Below are 24,618 nucleotides of genomic sequence, written 5' to 3'. Positions count from 1 at the left end.
TAAATATATATTACATATATCTTTTTACTTCAGTAATAAATATAAAATAAATAAATGTGTGTGATGAAATAAAAAATAATTCGAGACTAAAAGCCTAAAAAATATTATTTCTGTACATAATTCTATTATTATAATTTAAACTTGCGCATTATGCCCTCGGCTTTGCATTTGTTTTATTATTACTATCATTTTTTCAAGATCTGTAGTCAATTATTCTTTTATTATCACTATAAAAAGTTTTAAAATTTAATTTAATTTTTGAGTAATTTAATTAATATTAATATATTTTGATTATTAATTGTGAATAATATAGCGATTTGTGATTATACTGTTTACAGGTTCAGTAAATTGATCCCATCGTTTTTTAATCAATAATATGTATAATTACTGTAAATTCAAAATTGAGCTCATTACTTGTCTCGTAGAAATATTAATTTATAATATTAAATTAAATTTTAAGTAAATTATATTATATTTAATTGCACCCATTGTTTCTGAGTAGGTTTTACTATGTAAAACTACGTACCTACACGTTATAACACGCATATACACATTATAGACAGAGGATGTGGCCATATAGAAAGCTTTAAAATTTAAATTATATGTATAAAATGTAATAGTTCAAAAGGCAAGATGAAATGAGCAATTTAGTAGGTACCTATACCGAAATATATATCTAAACCGTAAGAACGATTGGTGAAAATTACACTTTACTCCTTTCGGTTGATCCAATCTACATCTGCTTTTTATTATTACCACATGTGGCTTATCTGTTAAGATAATTTATATATTTAGACTTTAAATAATAATGTTTTAAATAGTATATACTGCTTGTAAAATAAATACATAAATACTGTATTTTGTTATTTCTTAAAAATTTAATAGATAACGATGATAATGGCGATGGCGTGGGTTACTATTAGTGTTGAATATACAAATTTTTATAGTGTTATTTTGTTTTTTGCATTTTAAAAACAACATAAACTAATATTATGTAGTAAAAGAATAATGTTTAGAGCAAAATATGTTAGAAGACCATTACTATAAACATTAGTCGCATAGTATAATATACTTTATAGTTAATATACTGGAAAAATACGTAAGTATAGGTACCGTTTTTTTAAAAATATTTATTTGAATGTATTTTTGTATTATATTTATCTATTAGCATATTCATATAATATTATTATTTATCAAAAATTCATTTTTATGCCTCACGCATAGCGTAGACACATAATATAAACTTTTCACAACCACTACTTTTACGTGGGCTGGGCTGGCTAAGGCAATATATTGTTAGCAGGCATATGTAAGTTTTAATATATAATATGGTAAAATCCCCCGTGAGCCAGTTAAGCAATAACCTCAAATGGTCTATTTTACGTGTTGAAATAAAACAAAAACTTACAATAAACTGCAAAGAAACTTTTTCATCGCTTTAAAATACCAACAAACGTGTACGCCTACAGTCAAAGATGTAATATGGCACTAAGGTGAATAGGAAGGCTTACATCTTTATTTACCACTGAATGTTGAACTATGTATTTTCCCAATACTCGTAGGAAAGGAATGTGGTAGTATTATCGATGTACTTTATCACGCATTAAGCACAGACTACACACGAGATCAGGAATAAGTAGTTCGTTGTCTTTATTGTAATCCTCAATGTTCAAAGATAAAGATGTAAACACAAAAGAATTGCTATAGTTTTGTTGTGCGCAAATCGTTATTATTTAAAATATCGTTGTGTACCTCTCTGGCTGAGTAAATTTTTTTATAAAAATTATAGGAAATAAATATTTTTATCTGAATGAACTGTTCTTAAATAGCGTATAGGTTATAACAATATGATTATGAATGAAATTTCATCTTATATAAACAAATCATAATAATATTACTCATTGCTTTTTTGTCGTTTTCATTTTGAAGTTGATATGGTATGTAAAATGTAATTCTTATATCCTATAATAAGAGTTATTAAAATCAAGAAAATAAAATAATAATAGTATATTACATAAAAATGATTTTGTGTTTGTTAGTTTTCGGTTATCTCGGAACCACAAAAGCTATAGAAACCATATTCACATACACTGTTACTGTTTGTCCTTTTATGGCTATTTACAGATTGTTCAAATAGTTTTTCAGATAAATGTGTACAACTATCTACCGAAAAATAACTAAAACAAGTCAAATCTGCAATAATATATATATGCTACCAATGTTTATAAAAATGTGATATATTACGATAGATTATATTTAATCTAATCTTAAATCTACTAAATAATAATTATGTTACATTATTTTTTGGTTGGATCATTTTCACGATTTTCTTGATTTACTGTATTTTTGTTTCAATATCATAAGCATTATTCCAGAGTAGTATCACTAACACCACATCAAAGGTTTTTAATTTTTAATAACATTTAATCAATCATACAACTATATATTTCATTTCGGTCTTTTATAGTTCTATTGTGAATTGAATCTTAATAAATTTTTGTCTAAATTGACTATTTAGGTACGAAATGTGATTATAATATTATTAAATATCAACTAGGTATTATTATTTATTTTAATATTAAGTATTAATTAATGCTTACAACGGTTTAATTTACAATCAAGACTTTTAAAACACTATTAATGTGCACTGCACTAGCTAACTATTTTTCAGCCATCATATAATTGATGTTTCATTAATGCGTATAAAAAGGTGGTTCTTTAAATGGAATTTATATTGTGGTTATAGTGACCAGATGTATACTATCGTTTATTGTGAAGAATACAATGTTTTATTGTTATATGGTATGGAGTTCTTTAAAAGAAATAAAATAATTTTGGTCTCTGAGTAGGATAAGGAAGCTGTTGGCAATACAATAAAATGATAATTTATTAAATGAAGTGTGTCTCCAATTTTGTTAGATTGTTTCAAATTGTTTCTGTAAAGATATAAAATATAAATCTGAGCTTAACGGGAAACTGAACAAACATTTATGCGTTGTTCAGTCTTATAATGCGTACAATGTAGTAAACATTCGTTCTGCAAAAACCAATATTTTGTGTTGTTAGGTTTAATATTAAAAATTAGAATTAATCTATTATTAAACTTAAAGCTCAGAAATAAGAATAATTGGTATATCGAGTTAGTACTTAATATGATTTTTTAGGTACTTTAATTTTAAAGCGAGTTATGATTAATTAAATATTGTAATATTTTACGACATTATATAGTTGTAACGATCTTTAAAATTAAAATATCAACAAACGTTTGTAAGTTGTGCGTTTATAAGACGGTGTGGCAGATCCGGGTTTGATGTCCTCTTAAGCTTTTGATGTCCATTTAAATTTATAAACCCCTGATTGGTATTGCGTTGAGTTAATTTAATATTCATTGTAGACATGTCAACGACGACGGGCGATTACAACCTACCGAAACATTATACGAAAACATTTTTATTTTATATGATTTTAATTAGTGATATACCGATTATGATGTATAATTTGTAACCTTTCCTCAACGATTTTTTTTTTGTCTGCGTTCTGAATATTTATAAACAATTGGAAATATATTGAAATAGAACATATTTAAGGGATGTTGTATACTAACTTAGTATACTAGCATTATACTCTTATACTTAAATTAAAATAGTAAAATGACGTCAGGGGGTAATAATATTATGTTAAATACATGTTTAATAATGATTTTTAGTTTCCACACTTAAATGCGATAACAGTTCAATTTTACAATTATTTTATATTTGTATGTTAGGTATGGAAAATGTAAATGGCTAAGTAAAATATATGTCTATAGTCAATATTATATTTCAAGAAGAGAAAAACATTTAGTAAAATATTAGATATTGTAAACAAGTTATGATATAAACTTGAATACATATCAAACTAGAGATTTATTGTGCTTTTAAGCTTTATATTAGGCACCTGTTATAATTTCTAAAGAATAATAGATTTTAGGGTCATTGTGATACAAGCCCTCAATAAATATTTATTACATAAAACATAAATATTTTGTGGGTTTTATATATGTTTAATACGTTAATAGACATTCCATGTTATAGCGTTCTATATTATCTTGTAGCTAAACTGCCATATCATTTGTTATTAAGTATGGATGTCAGGTTAGGTATTAAAATCATGCATTTTGTGATGTATGTATTATGTCACTACACAATATCTTTGGGGAACGAACAGCATTATCTTTTTATCTATGTACCATGGGTGCATATTAGATAAACCAGTTAAATGATAGAACATAATATATTGGGTACAGGTTATTCACCAAGCACCATAATTTATTTTTCAATGGTGAATTTATTTAAATTCATATTTTTGAAATTTTTAAACACATAATATAGACCACATTTAAAAATTCTTGAAATTTGTAGTACTACCTACTAAATGAAGTATCTTGTGGTGGTCCAAACTTCTTTTTGTAATGAGGACTCCTATTTTTAGAGTAAATTATTTACAGAATAATAGATCATTATAATAGGTTTAGAAGATATCAGGGCTATGGTAATTACTTATTTGACAATTGTAGTTATTTATATTATCTAATCTATTAATAATTACAATTTGTAAAAATTTTCCAATTGTAATTATTAATAGATTCGATATTAGATCTATTTTGTATTTAAGTGATATTTTTAAGGCTTATTATTTTTATTTTTATTATTTTGATAATTAAAAAACTATTCGATTGAATTTCTAAGACATTATATCTAATTTATATCTTAAGCTTCAAAAAAATAATTCACTAAATAATTTATGGTAAAAATGGTTATCATTTTAAAAACAGAAAAAACAGCTGAATACATCATTTATTGTAGTTTTGAAGTTAATATGCTATGTGGGGTAAAGTATGCTATAATACACGTGTTTTTTGTGAAATTACTATCATTTCACTCTGATCAAATGGATACCTATTTGACAGAATCTCATGAAATATTCAAAATATACAATATGGTGATCCTAAAAGTTCAGAAATGGGATGTTATGATGTAATATTAATATAGCGGTGGTGTACATCAATGTGTCAGTCATATTTAGTGTATTGATAATTATTCAAATCACAATTTTGATTTGTTTTGTTTCTTATTTTATTAAATAGCTTACGATTTGAGAAAATAGGAAAAAACAGTTAAGCTGTTTAAATTAATATACAGTTTTCAAAAATGTTTATAATATGTGTTATAAATAATAGTCGTTATTCATTGGAAATTATTTTTTCTTTCTAACTAACCATCTTATATAATATTATAGACAGTTGTAGAAATTTGACATTTGTTTCAACGGCGAAGAAAATGAATCATTTTAATATTATTGATAAAAATTAATGATTATTATTGTTACATAGATATCTGACATATTATTATTATTATTATTTGTATTTATCTATATTTAAAAATAGTGATTGTCGCAACATTATTTAAAATGTAATTATATAAATCTTGGAACAATATACTTGATGAGATATTACTAGTTCCGATGTATTATGAATATACTAATTTAGTATTATATAGGGTCGTTTTTGTAAGCAACGGAACATTACTTGCATATTTAATTATGTAGCACCACAAGCCTATATCTCACCCGTTTTAGTAGTATATTGAGTTCTGGCATGTACTCTACGTCTCTAACCGAATCAGTGGCACGCCTGATCAATATACTATTCACATTTAGGTATGGCTTATCCAAAACAATTTTTTTTAGTCATGCATTAATTATTTTCTATAATAAGAACATAAGAAGTATAATGATACATTATTAATTATTTATGGTACGCTTTTAAAATATCATATTATTAAAGATTAAGCAGCCCGTTAAGTCTTTAAAATTTTCCCAGATTACTATATTCTAGTTAAAATGTACAATATTTGTTTAATGATGATTAAAAATCATTGCCACACCAGATTATATGATTTTTTTAGGCTAATCTGCTTTTCGATTAATTTTCTGGCTCACTGAAAAAGGGAAATTCAAGGCAATTGAAATCCAATGGTTAAAAAAAATAATGATAATAAAAAAAAACATAAAAAATAAAATAATGAAAATAAATCCAGAGAACGGTTGCAAACCAAACCTCGTTAGAGCTCGTGTCTCAGCCAAAATGAGTGGGGTCCTTTTGTTTTTGTAATCTCATTACTACGTAAACAATAATATGTGAAAAACAATTCACCCGACATAAATATTATGGCGCGAAAAAAATGCATTATTTTTATTTACGAGGATTTGGTTTTTATTTTTATTTGTTACACGTCTAGCAAAAGTTTAGTTCATGGATATATTTTTCTTTCAACTTAAATAACGCGGGAAAGTACACTAGAGAGTGATATTAAAAACACTCAAAAAAAATGAAGGTTCATTGTCGTTGTAAAATAGTGTGTTTGGATTTTTATTTAGAAAACTTTCATTATTTATGACCCGATGTGTACGATCTCTTGAATATCTCATTTAATATTAGAAAACTTAAACTACTAAGAAAAGTAAAAAAAGGTAGGATAAGAAATTTTCAAGGTTATAAATAAAATTATATTAGATGACTTTTTTCTTATGACAATGAGGATGCAGTGTGTTAACAACTATATTGGTAATTATTATTATTAGACTTAAATATAGATTGGACAAAGTGACATAAATGCTCAGAGGGATTTTAATATTGTGTATATCACCTAGACAATTTAGTAAATGAACTGTTTTAAAAAATTTGTAATGAAAATGTTAGATAATTTTATTGTGTACCTACCCATCTATAATTCTATATGATATCCACGAATGTCTTCTTCTCTGAAAAGAGTCTATTAGGGCTCATTATTTACTAATGAATATCATTTCTAAAGTTCTCTAAATAGTATCTTATCGTTAATAAAACTACTGTGTACGTGGTGACTGGTGAACTATAAAATTGCGTGACTGTTCAGACAATTACAGTTGTAACTGACAACCCATAATGGCTAATTGCAAAATCTTAATTGTTGTTAAAATGTTATATAGGTACCCATACAATTATTTAAGAAAAATTGATGGTTAGTATAAACTTATTATTTTGTAACTAATACTGAATAGGTAAGTAAAATTAGTCTATCTAATAAAAATAATGTTAAACTACTTAATATTATATTAGGCTATGTTCATTGTCCATGCTTTTTAGATAAATATTTTTGTAGCACATAGAATCTAGGAAAAGTCAATTGATTAGTAGGGTCATTTAAAATGAAAATATCAATTAAATTATTAGCATATGGCTAATGTTATGAAAAAACAACAAATGGGCTACAGAATAAAATACCGTGTTATTCCGATGATGAAGATAATATTATGTATTTTAGTGTTTCGATAACAAGAATTACACTATTTACACTGGTAGACAACGGACTACTTACAAATAAATCAAAACAATTATGACTGTATTTTTTGATATTGAACATAGAAAATTGGTCAAATATAATTAATAATGTAGGTACTATTTTTATTTTTCATTTTTTTGGGGAAACAACTACGAAATTTACTTCGCAGATAACTTTACTTGAATTATCTATGTAATCTATATATTCTGGATAAAATTTATATTAAACAGGCTTATTTAAAAGAACTGTTTGACAAAATTAAAATTTGGAATTTAAAATAATAGCACTGAATGTTGAGAAATTTGTATAAAGAATTTGAAAATTAACTTAGAAAATATAAAATCTCTAACGAGATATACAAATGTTTCACTAACTATATTAACTTGAATTCATTTTTAACTTTATAAATTAATTTAAAGTAATGTTTAGTTTGTAATGTAGCCTTGCGTATGTAATAAAAGCTAATGTAAAAATAGATTATTTTTAGAATTTTTGATTGAAAACTTTGAGAATATTGAATTTTTGTTTAAATAAATTAGGTTAACAGATTTTCGTACAAATATTTAAATAGTGTTGAATATACTTATATATGTTATAGAATATCGTTTAATATAGACGATAAAATGTAAATTGCTTAAAATTGACGTAACTATATAAAAGTAGGATTTTAACATAAAAACCAAAAATTATAGTAATAAAACATAAGTTATACTTAACAAACTTAAATTTTTATTCTAATATTTATGTGACATAAGATATTATGGAAGTTCTTACTTTAAATAATTTTTAATTAAATTACCTATGTTATAATTTTAATTTTAACTTATTATTTACTATCATTATTTAGGAAGTTAATAAGAGTGAAAGTAAATTGTTAAATAAATAAATTTCAAATGAGTTTAGGAACATTTAAAAGAAGGATTCTTAAAGAGATCCTTATAACATATTTACCTAGTTGAGTAGGTACGAGTCTTAAATTAAATACCACCAATGATAAATACGTGTTTTGTGCGTGTATATTTAATCAAATTTGACATTGTCAGGAACCCATTCACATAATTTTATGGTGTGTGGTATTTCATTATTAATTAATAACAATATAAATAATAATAATAATTGTGATTATTATTAAATTAATTAAATTATTATCTATTGCAATTGTTTAGTTTTTGACAAAAACTAGTTTTACATACCGTTTGACGAATAATAATATAAATAAAGTATAAAATATCTTTAGTAATAGAAGATAATACACCGTTCTCTTTAATAATAATTTTTCATATGCAATAATAATAATAGTTTATCATCGAATTCAAAATATTTAGTATATTAATACAGTAATCTACTCAATTATTAAATAAGACTGTTGTATACTCGAAACCTATTAAACAGCAGAGAGACATCCTTAGTTTTTATCATAGAGTAATATATATGTTGTAACCACTTTGTTAAATCGATCTTTCCATGAAAAGATGACCATTTAGTGAAATGGAAACACGTTTTTTACACTTTGTGAAATTCAAAAATATTTCATGAAATGGTCACTCAATTTTAACATCGTGTAATTGTTTTCCCAAAGTGGTTGTTCACTTTGTGTACTTAAATACAACATTTAACAACTTATTCTACCCTTATAAATGTATCTTAAATAATTATATGTAGTAGTGAAGTTTATTTATATCATATTAATTTATTAATCGTATTGTGAAAATTTTTTATTTATTAGAGCAGGAAAATGAATTGTGACAATGACTGTTACATTTTAGACTACCTTTAGAACAAACAAATCTTTTGGTTCGACTAGCACTTTTACACGAACAACTTAACGGAAACGTCAAGTTTGATTATATCCATATTAACCTCGTTCCCACGTCAAATAATACAATAAATACTTAAATAATATCTAAATTATTCTATACGACTATTATACTGGAACTACCAGACTATCTAAAATGTGTAGATGATATTTATTGGTTTCGATACAAGTTATTATCATAATGATGATTATAAAGAATTAAGATTAACCTTGCGTGAAACTGTCCAAATTGTATCTGGAGGTAAGGAATTTGTAAGTTAAATAAGTGATAAGATAAATAAGTGGAGGCAGACATGTTAGATTGTTTAAGGTATTTTAATTCTGTAAACAGTAAAAAAATATATAATATCTTAGCTAATAATTCTTATCCAGTGTTTTAGATGGCACAAATTATATTGATAATAATAATAATAATATGTATATTATATTGCTGGAACGTAAAATTAATTATTTCGATGATTTTAGATAAATGTAATGTAACTATGGAAACTGAAGATTGTATATTTAACAATCTATCCCAGGAGCTGGTTATTGTAGTAGAACTTGTCAGTTACTGCTCCCTTAGGAATAAGATGCGATATTGACAATCCCTTGTTGTTGACGCATCGTATGACCACAAGAAAGGTTCAAGTAAAATAGGTCATAGCAATATTTTAGTGATTGCTCTGATTTAATATTAGAAATTAAATTAACTACGAGTGTGTACTTTTTGTCTAAAAACCTTAAGACCTTATTAAATTTTAAATTACGTAAATTTTTTAATTGTAAATGTAGCTCATTATACTTGATTTGTACATAGAACTTGATGTATTCGATTTCTACTGTGAGCTAGTTAGCATACAATTATAGTTTTTCTAATAGGTTTTAATTGTAAACAGAATTTTTTATAACCATTATATTGTCCATGGTATTAAGTCAATATTATTGAATAGTAGGTACTTTGTTATGTCGTTAAAATTTTTTTAAAACTTATTAAGTAATAATTATAACAGTGATAATAATATAATATTTAATAGATCTGATTAATTAATCAGAATTAAATTAATCGTAATTGCAAAATTAACGTCAGCATTTAATATACTTAATCCATTTATATTTTTATTATTGAAAGATACTATTAAGAACTATAAAGAAATATTTCATATATTTTTATCGTATTATTTTGTATTCCTTTTATATTGAAATTTGAATTTTAGAAATATATTATGTTGTGTATTAACACATTAAGTTATGACTATAGGCTAATTATATCAACTATATATATATACTTATATGACTATATTAACTATAAAAAAATATTATAAATACTATTGCAATGCATGTGTTTATTTATCATGAATTTAATATTTAATATTAAAAAATAAAATGTATTTTAGTTATTTACTGTAAGGTTTTATATTATTAAGTAACATGTATAACGTTTATGATTTAAGGTTTCGGTTAGTTTTTGCAAAATTATAAAATTAAATAAAAGCATTAATTTCTGGTCAATTTATGCGTTATAGAAGGGAGTATGCTAATACTTTATATTTAAGGCCTTTTCATTAAAACAATATAATAATATGGATCCTCTAAAGGTAAACTTTCTAAATTAAAGTTTGTATTTTGATGTTTTTGTTCTATTTTAAATTTTAACTAATTTGCATTTAACTTATTGCCACAATGAATTCGTGAAGTATTGAATATTTAAAGCCATATATTTTGAAACTGTTTTACAATTCTAATTTTTATTTTATATTTTTATCTAGATTACAATAATTGGTTCATTTTGGTGTTACCTTTTTATGAAAATCACATTTGCGTTTTTTAGAAATAAAACATTCCAAGTTAAGTTTGAAAAAAATACAATATATTTATTTTTACTAATGTTTTACAGATTGAATGTTCGTGTTATTATAAAGGAAGTTTGAAATATTATATGATTTTTATCCTTCTAATTTAAAAGTAGGCAATAGCTAGATTCTGAATAATCAGATAAATTAAAGCGTTTAGTCACAAACATTAAATACCTAAATCAAATTATATATAGTTTCTATTACAATATTCTTCTATAATATTTCGATGATAGTTTTTATTCGAGTACGATAAAATTTCTCGTAAAAATAATTTTTATGTAACGTTTAAAAAAAACTTACTTTTGAGTCGTGTGTCCAGTAAATCAATGGTGGTGGTTCTGGACTATGTTTTATAATACACGTTAAGTTCATAGTACTACCCTTATTGATGAACATGTCAGGACCTCCAATGATTGTTGTTATGGGTTCTGAAAAATATAATTTATATAAGTAGGTAATTAATAAAGTGACAAAGGTTAGAGGTAACATTTTTTTAAGGCATCTCTCATTATTAATTATAGAGAATTACTATTCAGTTCATTATATAAATTTCTAAACAAAAATAGTTATAATAAATTATTACAAGCTTGTTTAATATGCAGTATAAGATATTATTTAACTTCTAGGAGTAGTATGATCGAGTATAATTATTATGAAATATAGTTTATGTGGTAGGTACCTCTATAACCTCGAAAATGCTGGTGCGTATAATGATTAATTGCTTTTCAAGCGGGATTTCGGTTACCATTTTACCAATTATTATAGAGAACGTGTTTCGTCTGTAACTACTAATAAAAATTAATGTGATATATTTCACATGTTTCCTATTTACTATTCTAGTTAGCACCACACTTAGGGTTTACTGATTTACAGAATTTAGCCGTTGAAGTTTTATTTTTTTATGATTATCATATTATTGTACCCAATAATCAATAATATGTTCAACTATTCTTTATTTCATTTTTAATCACAGATACCAAGAATATTGAGCTTTTAGAAATGCTACATCAAACTACCGAATTAAAATATAAATCATTCGTGACTTTGGAAATACTGTACAGTGCACATATTAATGTATTATTATGGCAGTGAATAAATATATAATTAATGAAATGAGTTCAAAAAATATTTATTTCTTCAATCGGCCGGCGGTGATTTCTAACAAAACATCATGAATAATCTTCATTAGTGGGTGTAATTCTTATTTACGAAAATCGAAGTATACAATGCTGAAACAATAGCCGCGGTCGTTTGTATATAAAAAAATATTTGGCCGCAGATGCGAGGGCCGTAGTCCGCAGATGCAACTGCGTTCTATCGCAAGTGATGATCGTCGTTATCGTTATCATAATTTTTTTTCTTTTCATAGACTGTATTATTATTATTTTATTTTGTTCTCGTTTCGTATGCAGGTTAGGTAAGGTTAGGACGTGCACGTGGGCTTTTCTTTCTCGCGTACGCACGTGTTGGCTGCCGATCTACTCGAAGAAACGAGCTGCAACGAGGACGAAGAAGTGGCAGAAGTCAAGATAATAATATGACGTATAGCCTCCACGAGATGGATGAGTGGCGGCGGTGTCATTTGTCACGGGATACACTGACAGTCATTACGGGCACTCAAGGGCCATCTGCTTGATGTCCCTGGCCATGAGCGGTGTGTTCTTTCGACCCCCGGTGTGCCGTGTATGAAGGGTGCCCGGTACACATATACACACTCGCATACTTACGAGTGAATGCTACTGTGTTGTTTGAATAATATCTTTTGGGTCCTAACTACATCTTAATGGTAAAAAATGCTTTTTTGCGACCTTTTATTCATAGCTCAAAAGCTGAAATTAAACTCGCCATCACGACCGGACACTACGTTAACGAACAACTGTCGTAAAGCTTTACTCGTCCAATTCTATCCTCATCCCACCGACCAATCCATCAGAGATTTAAATAAAAACTAGACCATACATTTTGTCCCTGGACATGACGTGTGTTTATCACACACACACATGACCGTTTTGTAATCATGGTGCTATAATAACCTGAATGAAGTCATCACTATATTTTGTTAATTTTTATCTCTGACAAAAATAACTAATATCAAAATCAAAAGTATACCGGATTTTTATTTCTAAATATTTTTTAATTGATTAAAAAAAAAAAAAACAATTATTCCATTTTTTTATATTAGTGGGATTCGAGACTTGTTTTTATTGTTTTTTGATAATCATTTTTGATTATTTTGAAGTAATGTCTAATGACAGTTGTAATTTGTGCGTCGGTAAACTAGCACACAAAACCTCGATTACATGTTTATTGACACAGAAACAGTGCTTAGGACAACAATAACTTTCATAGCTAATGATAGTGCTGATTTGATAATTACTTAAGCAACTTGAGTAACATTATTAAATTATTTGCAGTAAATTATATCAGTGTTATATACAATATTCCAGCTAAAAAGTTGTTTCTGCGGATAATTATTAAAAAAATGAATTTTAATATCTATTTTTATAATTTAATCAAATCAGCATAAATAAATAAAACTAATAAGAGGTAGATATGTACGACCTATTAAAATCTAATGCTAGTTAAGGCAGTTGAATGACCACACAATTAAGATTGAGTATCACTTAAAAGAAGATTGGTTATGGTGTTTGTAAAAAAACTAAGTTTAGAGCAGAATATGAGGATTATTTATAATTGTTCTATCATATTGTTGTTGTTTTCCTTGATGTCATAGAAGATTCGACAATTTTTAATAAAATTGCATTCAAAATTTGTCAAAAAAAAAAAATAATAATAATTATTATTATAACTTTGATATATCTTTGAATATATAATTTGTTTTATTTTAAATTAAGATTTTTTTTTATATTTAGGTACCATATATTTTATGTTGTTCATTGTTTTTATCAGTGTATTAATATTTTTATTCCAATATAATAATAATAATAATATAGTAAATTGATCATTATTTGTGTTTTAATGCTAGGCTTACTAGTCAGGAACAACAACAATTTCGTCCGTTTTTATATTTTGTGACAAATATGAAACAGCAACAAATTACAAACTTTCACTTTTCACCAAAAAAGTAAAATAAAAACATTTACGAGATAAAATGTTTATGTTGTATTTTATTATTAAATGGGGTGTTCATATTGCACAACCAAAATAGAAACAAGACATCTTGGTTTTATGGTTATTAGTTTAATTTACTTATGTTTAAAATTTCACCAAGGACGACATGTGCTACAGGGTGAGAATATATCATAAAAAATGACCTGTGTACATGGCAACAATATTATTGCCTCTTGCAGTTTAAAAAAGATCCTGGCGAAGCAGGTGATGACTTAATTAATACACGCCACCTACCTTAATCTCTATTGAGTTAAATTTAATTAATTTTCTAATAATTAAAAAAGGGTTATCCTGGAGAATATTAAATATTGGATGATTTGAGTGATCAACAGATCAGATTAGAGTAGAATTTCATCTTTATTAAAAGTTAGTACAAATAGATTATAAGATTTCAAAGTCATTGTACGGTTGCTGACGTATCATATGGAGATACTTTTTAGTTGAAACAATATTTGTAAAGATATATTATAGTCTATTTATTATTTGTCATCATTATTATTACATTTCGCCACGTATATATTGGACTGCATCTCTCTCTCTCTCAAAAAAAAAAAAACATAAATAAAAAACTCTTAGAAAGTAGACACATCTGAGAAAGAAGAGAGAGAGGAAGAGGAAGAAGAATTTATTATTTATATTTATTTAACAATGAATTTATGAATTAAATTTATAGAATTACTTTTTTGATGGTCTTTTATTCTTAAATTTAAATTTATGAGTAAAAATATAATTGCTGGTGTAATTATCATACAAAGTTAACAAGTATCTAATGTTAATTCCGTAAAATGTTACAACGAACATGTCTTGCAGTCACTTACATATTTTTAAATGTTTCTGTATGGATTATTATTGAGAACTTACTAATTGTAATGGATAAATCATGTTCGGAAAATATCATACATTTATCGACATTAATGTTTGCATTCATTTACAGTGGTGAAATGATTAATCGGTATTGTAGAGTTAATTTTTAGAAATTCGTACTCTGAGGCAACATTTTATGCGTCGTCATTCAACGGGGTCTTAGCATGCACAACAGGGTATAATTTGTATTTGAATTATCGCACTTTAGCGTAAACACACCCTAACACCCACACGGCGGGTAGGTAGGTGTATATAGAAAAAGATAGCTGATACACAACACGGAATAATTGAAAACGGTACGGACATGCCACATTATATAAACCGTCCCATTTTACCCATCATTGTGACTATTTGAGGTGTATAATAATATGAACGAATACGATAAAGTGCCATCATGACAAAAGACGTATATGTATGCAAATGACGTTCACCTCCGTCAGTCACTGCTGCTGATGGCGATGCTGAAGCCGTCGGGAGACCGTCATTACAGTGTCGATCCATCGTCGGTAAAAACTTCACTCGTTCTCACCTCTCAGTCGCTCTTTTCGTAAAAACTTCTACACCAAAATCGCCATTCATTATTCATACGTGGTTTGCGAACCGTGGCCCTATTGTTTGCCGTTAAAATGACATTGGCGCTATGAGAATTTACAATTTATATCGTTATCGATTTTGTCACCACTCACGAATGGTACAGCCGTAGATAGACGGAGAGAAATAGAGAGTGGAAGAGAGAGAAAGAGAGGGATTCCGTTCTTTATAGAATCCATGAAGTTGCCTTTTCCGTAACCATGTTATTATGCTGGTATATGTACGTATAATGTATATATAATAATAATAATTATTATTATACGTGTATTACGTGTGCAATCATTACTAAAACAGAATATGTGCATAGTATATTATTATGCTAAGTCTACTATAATGTACGTATAGATTTAATTATTTTGCCATTCAAATAATAGCATGCAGACGCAATTAAGAAAAAAAAAAAAAAAAATTAAAAACGTATTGTATTTTAATACTGTACAACAAATAATAATACGGTAGGGGTTAGGTTAGATTTAGAACAATTAAACGTTTAAAAAAAAAAAAAATAAACGTTGAAGACGATAAAACTATAATTTTATAGTTTACTCGGTGTATGCGTAAGAATTAAACTACAGTTTATTTGTTTAGAAACATTCACGTAGATTAAAAATTAGTTTAATGATAACCTATTTCAATTAGGTAGAAAGTAAATTTACACAAATTATTTACCTATTTGCTGAGTATATTGCACGATTTTATGTCCTATTTTATACACGGAAAAATTTGTAACGAACTATTTATTTTAAAATATCACCTTCTGTATAGTAATATTTAAAAAACGAATAAACGATTAACCTCATATTTCGTTTGGTTGCATTATCCATATGCAAATCAACCTTAATGGTTGTTTAGTTTTTTTAAGTACATGACATTTTCTTTGCCTTGCTTCTAAAACGTTTCAGCAGTTAAGATAGATGTTTTAAAGGTTGCTAGCAATGGAAAAAGAAAAAAGAAATAGGAAAACATTCACTGATGGCTTTTCTTCCTATTTCGTCTATTCGGAATAAAGTTTCACGATAAAAATATAATATCTGCAATTGTATATATATATATTTCATACCAAATATACATTGTAGTAGTAATAGATAACATATTTTCTAAATATAATATACTGTTGGTTCAAATTCAGCAGTAGAGAATTAGATGACAGTGATACTAAATATTTTGTAATTATATAATAATTATTATAATATGATATCTAGTGTGTACATATTTTTAGCTTAAAATACAATATAAAAACCAAAATACTTTTTTTAATTCTAAAAATCACTGGAAAATTTTTACCTATATTCTAATCGATAATTATTATTAGATAGGTAATTAAAAAATACGTGTTTTAATATTTCATAATTTTATCATACATTTATCTAAAATATTTTCAGAGATATTATATTCCCGAAAATTCAGCTTTCATATGATGATTACCTATGCTTGCAGCTATGATGTTTATGTGCTTAGTGACGTGTAATAATTAGTTGGCTGGTTAAATGTTTAGATTAACTGATGGTGAAGGATGATGTTAATTATACTATATATGTGTTATATATATATTATCAGTCTAGTGTACACATATTTGAAATACAATATTTGACAGAATTCATTACGTTACAAATTCTAATAATACTTGTTAGTAATTTAGCAATTTTAATGAAAATGGGATACATCATACATGAATGAACAATGGATTTAGTTATTGATTTTAAATTACCTACTGAATTAACCTATACATTTAGATATTACATCTGAATGCTGAGAAATACATTTAAGAATAAATAATGCACCTACATTTGAAAAAGATGAATACTATTAAATAAAATAAATTGTTTTAATAATTGCCCCCTAAATAAGTATTTTATTGTTATAATATTTTAGTTTAACGTTTTATCACAGGTAATAAAAATAATTTCTCTAGAAAGTAATAAAGTATGTATTATTTAAATATTTTATTGTAACTTTAGTAATATTAGCTATTTAGATTATTTTCTGGATTATTCATTCTATAATAAATTATGATAAATGCATACAATTTAATGAATATATTGACAATAAGCAGGTATATTAATATACCAAACAAAATTTACAATACAGTTATTATTATTATTATTGATTTTTAAACTTTATTTTAAAATATACAATCTGTAATTTAAGTTTACAATAAGCATGAAAGTGAATATAATATAATAATTGGCATGCGACGTGTGAAAAAATAAGCCACCCAATAGTGACACTTTTATACTTACAAATATAGAATTATTTTGAAGGATTGGGAAAAATATTAAATTTGTACAGTGCTCTTGGAAAATGTTCAAATATTTTATGGACTGTATAATGTGTACGACATGATAACATTTTAGATTATGTAACACATCTACGGTGGTAGATTAACCTTCTATAAGCAACATTAAATTATGATGGAAGCAGATAAATATCGTTATTCGCTGTTTTATTTTAATCGGGTTACTAGATTTTTTTGAGCACACCACAAAATATATTGTTTTATATTCATTAATAAATTAAAAAGTATAAAATAACTGATATATTTGTTACATAACTTTAATTTAATATTGAATATTTATTTCTGGCAAGTATAAATGTGTTTGTCTATACACAAGTGTGTATTATAACTATCAGTTGGAATGTTTATATTTTACGACATATTAGGATTATGTTTGAATGCTCTATTGAGGCGTCTTTATAATTAGCTTTGACATCAAATGATTTCGTACATTTTTTTTCAATAAATGTATTAACTACATTATTTTTTTGTATTTTTTTTTTTTTTTTTGAGGTATCTCTATTTATGTACATTCACAACTCTTGATTTCGAATCCAGTTAGCTATTCAGATTATAAAGTTTGAACATAGGTCAACTCAAATTGATCTCATAAAGATACGATTACAAATTTAAAATAAAATAGTTAGTGTGAAAATATTATCTACCTTTATTTAGCGCTGAATATACATAATCTGTGCGTAGTTTAATTGAACAATACTATATACCAGTATCGGAGTATATAATTTTTTCAGCAATTTTATATACTTGTGTGATATAAGTGACATATAACATCTATCGAATATTTTAGTCTACTAAATTAGTTTAATGAACTTCTCAAAAACCAATAAAACTGCGGTTATACGAAAAAACATGATATTCCGGTATGCTTAACAATCAAATCAAAACTTATGAGATTTTCCTCAAAATCTGTTATTATGATAACTTCAAGATTTATTCCTATTCATAAGGACGGAAATAAACCATAACTCATAGTTAGAATATTAAACACTTATACAATGATTCCAATAATATGCCAAGTGCAAACTAAAATCATGTTTTACCGAAAGTTTTGGTGTTTGAGTTATCGTGAATTTTGTTCTACGATAAACAGTTCATTGCATAAAACATCATGAACGTTAAAGTTACAAAATAAATGTGTTTGTTCATTGTTTTTTTCAGTATGGCCTTGATGTATTTAAAATCATAGGAAATTGTGTTGGTTAGATTACGAATTAAATTTTTGGAATCGTGTGTATATATGCATAAATAGTAGATATATAAATATATAGATTATAATAATATAATCAACAACGAATTCATAATATTATATTATTGATTTTGAATGTAATTTTCCTGTTCCGTTTCTGTGTTCAGGTCGGGAAAGAGAGAGTGGAGAGTGTTTTTGGGTAGCAGTTTTTAATGGTAGAAATTTTATGAGGCTGAAATAAAACAAAAGTTTAGCAGTTCTATACTTTTTAATAATTTTTAGGACTTATTAATTATTGAAAAGTATGAAAATAATAGGCGCATTATACAGTATCGGCGTTGAAAATAATATAAAATATGTCATAATATGCTGCACTATTAACAACTATCACCCATCAAGGGATTTTATATCAGTGTATAATTTATAGTACTTTTGAAGAGCCGGACCGATTTATTAAAATTTTAGTTCGTAATGTTTACGAGTATACATTTTAACATACTACGTATTTCTATATGTAGATTAACATATTATTATTCATAATATACGTATGTCGAAATGTTTATAAAGTATATAAGAAAACAATATGATCGATAATAGATATACATAATGCCCAAGCGCTATGGCTTCTCTAAGATCAAAATACTTGTTTACTGATATTATAAGATCGCTGTGGAGGATGGTATAATAATTAATTTTGTAGGTATATAGCCCATAGAGTATTACTCTATGATATAGCCCCTAATACAGTGTTACCGTATGATAATTAAATTTAATATTTGTGAATTAAAATGATAGAGAATAATTATCATATAAACATTTCATAGGTAATAATTATTTTAATTTTTAGCACATTGCCGACATTAAATAGTACTTCCTTTTGAAAAATCACCAAGACAGTTTCGGAACCTGATTGATCGCAATATATAACCTAACCTAGAAAATTCTATTTGACACAAAGGTTTCTTTAGATATTCTTTAAAATTTTATTTTATTTTTAATACATGCATATGAGTGGAAAGCAAATAAAATTAAGTTGTGTCGTTTGGAATAAAGCTGAAGAAAAAAAAGAACTTTTTGTGAAGGGTGGAAGAACAGTAGTAAAGTGAAGCGATTTTAAGTCTAACCTCTTCAGTTAGTTAACAAGCAATGCATTAAACATCATAATAATATACATACTAACTATTTCTATATTATTATATCCTACTTTTTTTTTGTATCTACGAATTCTATTTTATGTAAATCAAATCATATCATGAAGTATGAAACATTTGTCGTTATTAAGACAATTTTTTTTTGATGTGTTTTATAATTTATTATATTATATTGACTATAAATTTCATGGATATCAATAATATCAAAAGTTATTGATATGAATCTAATTATTTTACAGCCATCGAGTAAGGTACAATTATTAATACACGATTTTGCTTGAGATTTGATTCAATTATAGACAATTATTTGACTAGATACTCAACAATAATAATACAATATACAATACTACCTACTTATAATTATTATTTATATATCAAATACCAAATACAAATAGAATCATTATTAAATATTTATCTGGTAATATGCAAAATTATATATCCATTTATCTTGTTACAACTATTTCTTTTTTTTGTCTCCATTATGTTGTCTTTCTGGATTTTTAGCAAGGTTTCTTACATTAACCACACTTCTTTTATCACAATCTGAGGCTAAAGCCTACACAAACGTGACAATATTAGAAATTCTAAAAACTATAATTATTATACCAATGTGACTTCTGTATCAATATTAATCTTCTATTAAAACCAGATAGTTTGCTACAGTAAAAATAATTTGACACGTTTCGGTGAACGATTTAATTGAAACTATAATTAATCATAGTATGTAATAAAAGTGCTGATTTTTTTTTTTGCAATAATTAATTAAATGATAAACATAGCATATTTTTTTTGCAAAGTTGTAAATATATAAATAAAAATGAATAAACCAAAAAATATGTTTACTGCTTTTTATTTAAGATATTGTTGAAGTTTATATGTTGGTTAATTATCCAAGTAGATAGGTAGAGAAATACCATGTTTTGTGTAGTTTTTGTTTTGCACGAATCAAGAGGTGCTATTAATACTTTTTAAGAATTTATTTTTGAGATTTTGCATTCTTTTTATTTTCGTTGTGAAAGCACATTAGTCTGTAAGTAATAGTGATATTTTATTACTATATATAGCAGAGTAAAACATTTAATATACATAGCTTGATAGGGAGAGGATAACATTTTTATCTTCTTGTGTCTTTGGATTAGTTTTTTATTAATGTGAATTTTCCCAAGTGGCATTTCATCTAGGTAACCAAAATATTTATTTAATTCATCCATGCCTATTCCAATCAAACTATTTGCTGTTCAATTTTATTTATTGGTTTTTAATTTATACTAAGGTCTAATTTACGTATTTTATTAAGGTAAATATCTTTTAGCTTCCATTATAGTATAATTTAGGGTAAGTTTTCATCTTGAGAACCATGGGTATCATTTTTTATGGGAGTGCTAAAGATATTTTATTGAAATAATTTCTAGAATTTTGTTTTACATTATAATTGCTGTTTTTATCTGGAAACATTTGTAAGTATCAACAGATGTAGATAGCCAACGCTAGAAACATCTTATCTTATTTTAATAAAAAAAAAAATCTGAAAACATAACAAGTTGATAATGATTTGGTGTTGGTATGTTATGGAAGATGTAGATGTTAAACAAAGTTAGTCCTACAACAGATCCTTGAAAGATTCTCATTTTTATTTGGAGTATTTCAGAGATGTTGGGTCCGATTTTTATCTAGAAGGCACCATTTTTGGGGAATGTCAAGATTGTAATGTAAATGTATGTTAGAAACTAGAGTTTTAGTTTTGATATGTCATTAATGTCCATCAAAGGTTTGCAAAATATCATCTTATTTTTAATCCATATTCTATTTTCGAATTCATCAAATTTAATTTCGGGAATCTGATCTAATTAGGCAGTGAGTAGAAGGGTTTGAAATTAAATTGATGAGTTGTGATAAATTTTCAGAAATGATTTTATTCTGTAGAGAATAACTATTTATAAGGTTTTGGAAGGAGGCTTATTAGTCGATAGGTTTTGGGTGAACTTTTTGGTTTTCCCAGCTTGTCAATGGGGATGATGATTGATAATTTTCACGGAAGAAGAAATTTTCATAAGAAGAATCTTAAGTCCTAGTTTTATTTTTGTAAGTACTTAATAAGGTAATTTCCAGATTCTATTTATTTGCTTATATGTTAATTATTTGTTCTGATTATTTGGTTGTGCAATGGCTTACGGTATTGCTTTTTATTTGCTTATCATAGTTTGTGATTTAATTTAAATACCTATAGTAGATTAAGTTTCAAAATGTTGGACGAAAATTTTACATATTTCTATGTTAGTTTGTTTTTTAGTGGAGGAAGTATGTCAAAAAAAAAAAATGCTATTTATTAAAATTATTTTTAACCGTAATTAGTTAAAACATGGTTTTATTTTATTTTTATTAAGATGAGCTATGGTAGTTCAGCCATTGGCACAGTTTTTCTTATATAATAGCCTTTTTATTTTATTTACCTTTAATAATAGTCTATTGTAAAGTGCGTATAAAATATGTAAGAAAAATTTGATTTAATTTATTCGAACGAACAAAGACATTGCATTTCGTTTAATTTAATAAATTAGGTGTCGTATTTTCTCGAGATATAGAAATAATTGTTATTTGAGACTGCGCAAACAAGTTTTAAGAAACACGATTTACGATGGATAAATTATAAATTTATTTCATCATTTTTTCTGATCTTCTATTGGTAAAAAATAAAATTTATTTGCTTATGTATAATTCTGTTTTCTTATAAAGTTTAACCCAAATTTATAGTACTATTGTGAAAAAACTTTTTGTTATATTTGTTTTGAAGGAGTATGTACATTTGTAAATGTAGTAGATCTTATACTAGTTATACTGTCATGTATTTGTATATAAATATATTTTTATCAAACAACTAGGTATACTGTAATACATAATATAGTATATTATACTAATAGTAGGTATTTAGGTAATTATAATATTATAGGAAATGTTAGGAATTATTGATCTATGGAATGTATTATTTTTTAAATATGAAGTAGGTTGCACGTGTAAATGACCAATAATAATTATGTAGGTATTAATTTAATTGATGAAATTGACATATGCCCATTGTTCAACTACACATGCTAACATTTTAATATATGGGTACATCTACCTATGGTATTATATTGGTGATTGGTAGATACTTATTGTGATTGACGAATATCACAATCGCTACATTAACAGAACATTTTAATATTTTCTAAAATTATTACAGATATTATAATATTTTAAAGTTCCAATGATAATACTTCTTGAAATACTTAGAAGATAATTTTTAAATTACGTTGTTATGATTAAACTATCCATATTTTGATTTTTACGATTTAGTCAGTAGTCAGTAATCACCCATTTAAAATTTTCGGACGGTATATATCGAAATTATTTTACTAACGATCAATAAAATGATGATTCCAAAAACCTATATGCTCATACAACTATTATGCAGATACGATAAACATTTTTAATACCTTCCTATAAATACAATGAACGAACAACGATAATACACAGTACCTATAATAATTCATATTTACCTATAAATTATTCTAAAAGCATGTCAGCATGTCATGCGACTATTTTGCTAAGGATTAACTAGGATTTTACAAATTTATCTAAGCGTAGGTATACACACATTATGATATTATGTAAATAGTAAAAACGATAAATTCTAAATAATGCAAATATCGGTTGTTGAATGTATAGAGGCATATACACACAATACCTACATAGTATAATATATTACATAGGTGATAAAATATATGTATATCAGGAACGTACCCAAGAATTTTTCATAGGGGGATTCCAAATTTTCTTAACATTTAAAAAGTATGAGTTTATGAAAGCAAGGGAGACTGATTAAAAGGGAAAATTATAGTGGTGACTGTAGAACAGGGGTCACCAAATAGCGGACCGCGGGCCGCATCCGGCCCGTGAATGCATTTTAACTGGCTCTCAGACTGAAAGAAAAAGCCAATAATTTAATTATATTTTCATTAGTTTTAGTTAAATAATTAATAAGTGTATATTTTTTTATTTAGAAATAAAATATTTTTGGCTAACCGGAATATTTTAATAAATATTATGTAGGTACTTTGAATTTTTATGGCTCGCGAGAATTTTCCGAATTCTTAATGTGGCCCGCGGAAAATATTAATTGGTGACCTCTGCTGTAGAATGTACTGCCACATTTATATGTCGATTATACAATCAGTAATTTGTACCTTAAGAATTTTGAATTTTGTTTATCAATCGGAAGGTGGGGTGGGGGTCCAAATCCTAAAATCTTCTTTGGGTATACCCCTTGTTAAGAACACAGGGGTTTGCAGCTATAGCAAGCTTGCCTGTTTCTTATAAAGATATAGGTAAATTATTAAATACTAAAAA

The 24,618-nt window shown here is 26.0% G+C and overlaps 1 protein-coding gene across 1 annotated transcript in view; it reads right to left on the bottom strand.

Annotated features, from left to right (window-relative positions):
• The window catches only part of LOC107169106 (SPEG neighbor protein-like), a 276,690-nt gene that overhangs the window by 25,521 nt on the left and 226,551 nt on the right, over positions 1 to 24,618 (bottom strand). Inside the window, exon 4 of the mRNA XM_089220423.1 lies at positions 11,313 to 11,440. Within this exon, the coding sequence (XP_089076549.1) occupies positions 11,313 to 11,440 (128 nt within the window). The remainder of the gene's footprint in view (positions 1 to 11,312; positions 11,441 to 24,618) is intronic.

This window comes from Diuraphis noxia, unplaced genomic scaffold, assembly GCF_037042655.1.
Source record: "Diuraphis noxia isolate RWA-SAM2 unplaced genomic scaffold, SU_Dnox_SAM2 contig0002, whole genome shotgun sequence".
Taxonomy (NCBI): Eukaryota; Metazoa; Arthropoda; class Insecta; order Hemiptera; family Aphididae; genus Diuraphis; species Diuraphis noxia.
This window is presented reverse-complemented; position numbering and strand designations above follow the sequence as displayed.